We start from the raw sequence: 8,603 nt of genomic DNA on the forward strand, positions 1-8,603 counted from the left end.
CTCCATGAGCTGGCCAAGACAGACGCCCATGTGAGCCCACGCACGGACCCACACGCTAACTATCTGGGATTCGGTCGGGCCGGGTAGGATCTGGGTTTTGGGTCTGGGCTTGGTTCTAGGTTGGGCTAATTTTTGGGCTTAGACCGAAGGTTTAGGTTTGGGATGGGCTAGACAATTGGGTCGAGTAGTAACTTGAGCTTGAAATCAGATTTAAGGCTATTGGGTTGGGTAGACCCGATTTCAGTCCATGGATCAACAGATTTTTAGGCAAACCTTTAAACGCTCATAACTTCTTCAATACTCAACCAAATTGAGTGATTCAAATATGAAAATCATAGTTCTCAACGAGATGAAAAGAATGGTACCTTGCAAAACAAAGTCACTGTGGTTTAGCTAGAAAATGGCCTGGAAGTCACGGGTTCTCGCCAGAATATGGGGAAAGTTCACTCTGAGCTAAATTTGCATTTAACAAGCGTGTACAATTTAAAACAAGCTTCGATCTAACCTTAAAAGACACCCCAAAGGTTTCTAGGAACTTGCCCACATCGGGAAAATCACGAAAGTCGTCGGAGTTCGTCGAGAGAGGGATGCACCGTGACTGTCACGGTTGAAGTATCAAGCTTTGGCCTAGGGTTTCGAGGTCCTACGTCCAACAAGTGAGTTTTGTGTTTGTTGTTGTGTGAGTGAAGCTCAAAGAAGAGAGGGAGAGTTTGCAGAGAAAAGAGAGCTTGGGGAAGTCTTTAAGGGGACAAGGAAGAGAAAATGATGGGGAAAGAGAGATAAGAAAAATTTGAAAAGTAAGGGGGAAAATCCAAATAGGGACAGGGATAAGGGGACAATAATCCCCATGTGGGTCCCACGGTTCACAAACCAAGAACACTAAAAACGAAGCACAAATTATCTGAAAAACGGCCGACGTTTCGAAACATAAAATTTTCGTTATACATCCTATTTTGAATCCATCTATGCCTATGCATTCGTGGAGATGAGTACGATATGAATAAATTAATAAAATTTGAACTACGCATTTTGACAAGACGATCAATGAAAGTCAACTCAAGGGTACAATGGTAATTTCATAAGCCCAATAGTACAAAATATGATAAATCAAGGACGGGGCTTCACACCCAACACGAAGCAGTAAGGGTGAAACTTGATAGCTCTTTGAGCCCCACCAAAACAAGGTGGTTTAGTGCCCTTGTGCTTCTCTCTCTCTTTCGCGTTTCTCTCGCATGGGCCCAAGCCTAATGACCCAAAGTCAACGCCCTAATGCTTAACCCAAGCCGAGCCCTAGCTCTCCTTCGTGACCCACGCCGCTGCAACCAATCCTCAACCCGAGCTGAGTCGCTGCCGCACCAAGCCGACAACTTACCTTAGTGCGGTGTAAAGACGAATGAAGCAATGAAAAACCGTCCTTTGCATGGGCAAGTGAAGAAGATTGCTAGGGGAGGGGAAACAAATATCCTGTAGCTTTCTCTCTCTTGTAGGGTTGAATAAATTGCTCTTTGAAGTTAATTTAATCATCTGCTTAAGGTAGACTTAAATAGACTTTGGAAGCAATTTATTTCTCTTTCCTAGAATGATCTACTTTCCAATCAAAGTGGGAATCTACATCAAAATGGGAAAAAATCTTATGTTTCCTAAAGCAAAGGAAGATATCTACACCTACTACCCTTTCCTGCCAGTAACCCAGTAGATGTGGGCGCATTTGTGGAGCCAAAAATAATCCAAAAATTATGGAGGTGACACGTGGACTTTTGGGTAAGAAGGACAAAATTACCCTCAAGACACATCGGGACAGACAATAACGACTCAATCAAGAAAGAGTCAAAGGTGATCAATATAGTATTTATTCAAGGAAGTTTTAACGAAAAGCCCACGATACTTTTCACTTTAACGAAAAACCATATTTTTACACTGAAAAGTCAATCCTGATACTATTCACTTTACCCTTTATTTTATCATTATCATTAAAATTCAAAGTTTTCAAGTCATTTTCATTAGTTTTCCTTTTATTCAACTCCCTCTCATTAATCCTCATCAATCTCTTATTCATTTTATTCAAAAGGTAACTCCCAAAACTTCCTATTTAATTTACGAATAATTGCCATGTTAATTGCAAGATATTATTATATTATTTCACATAATATCTTGCAATTATTCTCCAATTACCACCATATATGGCCTGCCATTCCTCCACCAATAGAGCTGGTCACCCTCCTATAAATACCCCTATTATCCCACTAAAGTGCTAAGCCATTTGCTACCCACAAACTTCTAAATACATTTTCTTCATAATTCTAACTTTGGCATCGGAGATTCTTCAGCCAAAGCCCCCCATTCATCGTCAGCGTGTGAGGCTTTTGACCTTAATTTTAGATGTTATTATTTTACAAGTACATTTTCGTCAAATAAGAAAGAAATATGGGTTCACATGATCCAAAGAAAGGTCTTCGAAAATTTGCTTCTCAGCTACAAAACGTGACATGATTTTTCTAGTTGGCCCGTAGCAAATATGAAGCGAGGACAGCCTTGCAGCCAAGAACCTATATATGGAAAAGAAAAGCTCCTGTCCGCTGTTGGAGCTTCCAGTTCTGCAGCCACCTTTGCCAGAACACCGGAAATTTGTTTGCTCTCGCTTACAGCTCTGATTGCTCACACTAGTGCCAGTAGAAAATTTCTTTTCCGATGCCTGCACTCATCCGAAAATTTCGACAACGTACCTGAAAATGAGCATCCCATCCTACTGGAAATAAATGTCCATCATCAGGTGAATGGCATCAATATATATATCAAACAAGTACTAATAAGACCAACTTTAACCACCTTTCCAGAACAAGACCGTCCATGTTCAAAGCACAACGATAACCTCACTAACGGTGTACATGTCACCCGTTTGAAATACAGAGGAACCCTCAAAGAAGAATTTACATGATCCAGTTCCGTCGATACTCAAATCCTATATTCTATAAATCTCGTTTTCTAATGTATACAGACATCAAAAATGAACTTATTTACGTACAAGTTTCGTGCAGACAAAATGGCCATCCATATTTACAACTTCTGAAAATATGGGATGCTGCTTGAAAATTTTCAGCAGCTTGGATTATGTTATGTCCTGATATGTATGGAACAACATTATCCAAAGCACCTCTGGTTTCTTTTCTGGTGGTGATTATCCTGCTGATATACTGAGCCTCATCACTTTGAATGCTCTTGATGCCAAAATTAGGCAGGCTCATGAGGGACGAGTAGCCCAGAGCGAGCTCAAATCCCGAAGGCTTCGGAAGTACTCTCCCAAGGCAAGAAGGCCTCGAGCAGCCTGGCGGGTTGTGAGGATGCGTGACATCTGCTGTAAGGTCTCCCGCCGAATATGATCAGCCTGTTTGGGTAAAAATATCATTTAGTCAGAAAACATGGAATAATAAAACTCCAACAGGAAACAGTTGGATGGTGGCATATAACATTACCTGGGTCACAAAGCTCACGAGAGCTTCCAATCTCTCCATGGCATTGGCCATCTGCGGGACATAACTGCCTTCGTCCAGTTGACCAGCTGCCAGAGTCTCGGCCACAGTGTGCTGGAGTTTATCCATACCTTGCGAAAGAGCATCTTCTGCTTGTTGACATGATTGTCTAAGGTTGTGAACATCCAAAGCTTGTTGGTCTGTCAACGGGTCAAGGTGAGGCTGAAGAACCTGCAATAAATATACTCAAATTCTGGAACTTAGTGTTGAAAAAATACGCCAAATGAAATTGTTCAAAGCATTGAGGGATGTCCAATAGAACAGTAAGGTCATGTTTTGGCGAGGGATTTCCAAATCCCAAGAGATTGAGGCCAAGTAAGTAACAAATGAACCACAAAATGTTAGTTATAGGAGATTAGTAATGAGACTTGCAAGGACATGAACCACAAAATGTTAGTTATAGGAGATTAGTAATGAGACTTGCAAAGACATGTACGAGAGATCTGTAAATGATCATTCCAAGGAGTGATTTCCAAATCCCTCTAATCCCCTCTATCTAACAGTTCGAGGTCCGTTCCTTACTAAAAATGGCCTATCTCACAGTTTGAGGTCTGCTCTCATGGGATTTGAAAGTCCCTCACCCAAACATAGATTACCTTAAGAATCTCTGAAGGGCGAAACCCTCCAATCCACGAGAAAAACCGTTCAGCTGATGTTTTCCACACCCCGGATACCACATAGAAAACGTCGGCTTTCGCAGCAGTTGATTTCATGCTGAAAAGCTCAAAATAGTGATTCATGCCACTATCCACAAGGAATTGAAGCTCCACATCACTTATATGAGCGTGCAAAGCAGTCCTCAGTTCACAAATTTGCCTGTTTTGTTCTTCCACCCAATGTCTATACTCCATCTCAAATGTTGTTACGCCTGCAGAACCTGGAGTTTCGAATTTTAGAATACGAGGACCTGTAATAAAGGCAATGACACAACACAATGAAGATATAGCAGAAAGCATACTAACAAATAAACCTGAGTTTATGGTGCCAGAAAATCCAAGAGGATTACTATCCAGTCCACCGCCAATATACACGCCCTGCTATAATTTACCAGGAGAGAAGTTATATCAATTATTTTTTTTCATCGAAATCAATCAATAAATTGTAATTACATAAAAGCAAGGTAATCTCCTACCGACCTGTTGTCTTGCTTGGTCAAGTTCTTGCTCTAATTGAACAAGCTTCAAACGACTTGTTTCTAACTGCTGAACATAGGCCTGTGTAGGAAAACTCATAAAATTAGTCTATTGTATCACTACTTGCATGTATGATATCCTTTCAAATACGTAGTACACTTCCTACCTTCTTTCGCATCCGGCTTTTACGAGCAGCCTCCCGATTTTGTGCAAGACGTCTTTGTACCTAAATATTCGACACAAATAATGTCTAAGCTGCTGGTGTGAAAGCACTAGCTACCATGATGAATTTTACTTCAACTAACACTTCACTAATCTCATTCTCCATTCATGAAGCATGACTAATCTCCGAAATCGTGAACATTAACAAAACAAGCATGACAATAAAGAGGAATTGCAGGTCATTCCACCTCTTAACCTATATTGTGACACTCATTCATCAAACTTTTAAAAAATCTTGATCTGTAAATGTGTATTTCTTGACAACGTGCAAAAAAGATGACAACAGATCATGACAAATTATGAAGTGGGCATATATCGAAATGAAATTTATATATCATAAAGAAGAATCATCAGCGAAGAGTCAGAAGCGATGCTGGCAGTACAGTTACCTACATGCTTTGTTAAAGAAAGAAAATAGGTCACCATGAGCGTGAAGCAGAATTCCGGAGTTCTTACCTTGTCCGTAGGTTTAGTTGCTTCTGGGTCATACTTGCTAGAAGGTCCCAGAATTCCATGGGAAGTGTCCTCTGACTGGAGAAATCCAATGACAACAAAAGAGTTGAGAAAACAGACCAACATGGGCGTACGTGCGCCAGGAAACAAGAACAAAAAGCATAAATTGCAAAAGTTCACCTGATTATCTAGTTTAATGTCTTCATCCAGTATCATGGATGCCGAGGCATTAAAATTGCCACTACTCCTAAAGCTTTCATCCCACATGCTAATTTGGTGGATAGGCTCATACACTCCCATCCTTCTTGAGGTGACAAACTGGGTGGATGGAGAATTCATGCTACTGGCAATGGAAGAAACCCAATGAACATTTCACACATATAAAAGCATGTGGTCAGCAACACCTCCAAGATTTTTCGGAGAGAGGGAAGTTGGAAAACCAGATTTCTATAATCTCGATCGATATGCCAAAACCGATATCCATCTAAAATAAGGTCTATATGTATACGAATTCAAACGTAAGTAATAGTATACTGGAATTACTAACTAGTAAAACAAAAGACAGCTGCATTACAATTTGATAAAAGATAGAGAGAAACAAGTATATCCCAAAACTCCGATGGGACGGAAGCTCAGAGAAGTATCCGTAGCTTCTGAAGAAATTATCACGTGTAGAGTTGCTAAGGTGATACACACACACACACACACACACACACACACACAGACATATAAAACGATGGAATAACTTGAAGCTTTGAGAAGCATCATGGTTTCCTATACTTTAAGCACAGAAACGAAGCGAAAGGTTGTCGAAAAATATACCATATAAAATATTGTATCATGCGTTGAAACTGCACAACACATGAACAGAGAGAGAGAGAGAGAGAGAGAGAGAGAGATGGAAGAAGCAGGCAGAGGTGGAAGGACGGCGTATATTTTGAGATTGAGACACAATACTAATTAAGTCAACCCAACAACAACTACAAACAAACTAGTTGCTTTACTTCTCTTCTTCTTCTTCTGCTCCCTATTCTCAGAAACCAAACATCTCTTCCCACTTCCCCCTTCTTCCTTCCCACAAAAACAAAAAAAACAAAAGGGGATCAGAAACTCACTGAATATCTGAAACTGAAGCAGAGCAATCGGAAGTTGAATCGGAAACCCTCGCTCTAGCTGCTGCTGATGCTGCTGTTGCTGATCTCGGTCGACAGTCTCAGCTCTGCAAGTCCCATCATCGACTTTGATATAGAGAGAGAGAGAGAGAGAACGACAGCTTATTATAATAAAATAGACACCATTTTCAAACCTTCTAATCCCCCTATTATTCTAATTCAATCTTTCTTTAACATACTCATCAGTAAATAAATATGTTCGCAATCACTTATCCATCATTCACCTTTGCAACTCGTTGCTTCCTCTAATGCTTCAAATCACTGCTCCACTCCCTCCTCCATCCTGCTTATATAAATTCATGTGCTCATTATTTTCATTCAATATTATTATTCACCATTGTTTTGGCATTTAGAGTCTCCTGGCCAATTCCTCGTTTAATATATTTCCTTTTCTTTTTCCAACAAAAAAATTCTCACTTTCTTTTAGAATATAAAATAAATAAAAACAACTTTCCCATATAATATTTAAAACCAATTAATATTTGTGTTCTTTCTCTGCCGTCTGAGAGCTAGTGTGAATGTGGGTGTTAAACAGAACAGAGTGTGTGTTGTCAAAGATTAAGATCAACGAACGAGAGTCGTAATCCTCATCCTCCCAAAATAATATATCCCACCCACGAAAGATTTTTTTAATATAATCGATATACGAGGTGGTATATTATGTATCATTATACAAATTATGGGATTTGTGTGTTAAAAAGTTAATAATTTAAAAAATAAAATTTCTCACCACTTATACAAAAACAAATAATGTATCACTTATATTCCTGTCACAATAAAAAATTTCTCCCCACCCACCGCTAATGTGCGCACCAGGTGGATGGCTCTCTTACGTCTCTCATAGCCTACACTTTTGGCCTAACTACGCACAACAAGAGTGTCCGGTCGCGTCGTATTCCCGGTTTGTTTGAGGAGAGCTTTGGGTTCGGAGGGCGTTTGATGTAAACGCGCCATGTAGAGGCGTGAACAAGGGCGTAGAGGAAGTGAGGGGAGTTGATAATCGCGGGAATGGAGTGGCAGTTTTTGGAAGTGGGGTCGGCTTTGCGTGCCCTTGTCTAATTGTAATTGTCTAATTTGTCTCTAATTTGGGTTTTGACTTTGATGTTGGGGTTTGAACCTTTTTGAGAGTGGGAACAGTAACGGCAACAACAATATTCATACTTTGTTTCTCACTATTTCAATTTCAATTTTCATATCTTAATACAACGGTTTAATAGTATTTATTTTCTTTTATAAGTAAGAGATATTAGACTCGATTATCATTAAAGGTGAAATTGAACCACATTATTATTAGCTCATTATGAGGTAAACCTATCATCTCCCTCTTAGTGTAGAATATGTAGATAATATCGTTTGTTCAAAAAATAAAAAAAATCAATTTCAATTTTCAGGCCATGCACTAAAGCTCGACAAAAAGAACTACATGGTAGACATGAATTCTACAATGAATATTTTTTGGTGCTTCCTACTATAGGATATCTCAGACATTGAAATCGTTAAATTTTTTTATCAAAATTTAAAATATCTGATAGTTAAAAGCTATAGATATTGTATACTCCAGTGCACCACCAAAATAACACCACCAAAATAAAAGTTTATTGAAGCAAAACCACAAAGGGAAACGACTTGTCCTATAAAATGAAGGAGCATATCATATTGCCACTAGAAATTAGTATTACAAGACATTAAAACTACGAAACCCAAAAACCAAACTGAAACTGTCAACCTAGCCCAAAATCTAGTCAAAGTTTCAAACCCTAAGTCATCATAACCTTTCATTCATCTTTCCAGCTATCATATCCTCTCTCTCTCTCCCCCTCTCCATCTCCCTCTCTCCCTTACTCTCTCTCTCTCTCTCTCTCTCTCTCTATCTCTCTCGATTTTCTGCTTCTTCCCCTCCCATTGCGATTTAGGCACTGAAAGGGATGCAAAAAGAAGATGCAGCAGTGCTTCAACTTCTCTCCTCATCCTCCCTTTCAGACCATCATGCTTCTTTCACATATGCGGTCTATGTTTTGCGCTTTTCATAAAGCTTAAAATAAAAGGCAAATGAAATGAGCTAAGGCCCAGAACTGTTTGGAAACCGAATTAGACCT

General features: G+C 39.5%; 1 protein-coding gene across 15 annotated transcripts; it reads right to left on the bottom strand.

Annotated features, from left to right (window-relative positions):
• Positions 1-2,766: 2,766 nt before the first annotated feature.
• LOC137720393 (transcription factor TGA1) lies at positions 2,767-7,087 on the bottom strand. 15 transcript variants are annotated; one of them, XM_088699315.1, is made up of 10 exons: positions 6,732-7,087; positions 6,451-6,554; positions 5,516-5,675; positions 5,339-5,413; positions 4,827-4,886; positions 4,664-4,741; positions 4,498-4,561; positions 4,124-4,404; positions 3,471-3,698; positions 2,767-3,382 (listed from the first exon to the last, which is right to left on the bottom strand). In XM_088699315.1, exons 3-10 carry the CDS (start codon positions 5,672-5,674, stop codon positions 3,239-3,241), a joined length of 1,089 nt encoding a protein of 362 aa, XP_088555441.1. In that variant the 5' UTR covers position 5,675; positions 6,451-6,554; positions 6,732-7,087; the 3' UTR covers positions 2,767-3,238. The 15 variants fall into 15 exon arrangements, with proteins under 15 accessions (XP_088555441.1, XP_088555435.1, XP_088555430.1 ...); XM_088699309.1 differs by having other exon boundaries at positions 4,498-4,564; positions 5,516-5,678; positions 6,732-7,005; XM_088699304.1 differs by having other exon boundaries at positions 5,516-5,678; positions 6,451-6,573; positions 6,732-7,002.
• Between the last annotated feature and the right edge of the window lie 1,516 nt (positions 7,088-8,603).

This window comes from Pyrus communis, chromosome 1, assembly GCF_041283825.1.
Source record: "Pyrus communis isolate YQ-2024b chromosome 1, ASM4128382v1, whole genome shotgun sequence".
Taxonomy (NCBI): Eukaryota; Viridiplantae; Streptophyta; class Magnoliopsida; order Rosales; family Rosaceae; genus Pyrus; species Pyrus communis.

Coding starts and splice junctions, on each gene's coding strand:
- LOC137720393 (XM_088699285.1), bottom strand. CDS start 6,177: ATGATACAATATTTTATATG. Junction 4,887..5,338: donor CAACTAAACCTACGGACAAG/GTAAGAACTCCG, acceptor TCGAATATTTAG/GTACAAAGACGTCTTGCACA. Junction 4,742..4,826: donor AAAGCCGGATGCGAAAGAAG/GTAGGAAGTGTA, acceptor TTTCCTACACAG/GCCTATGTTCAGCAGTTAGA.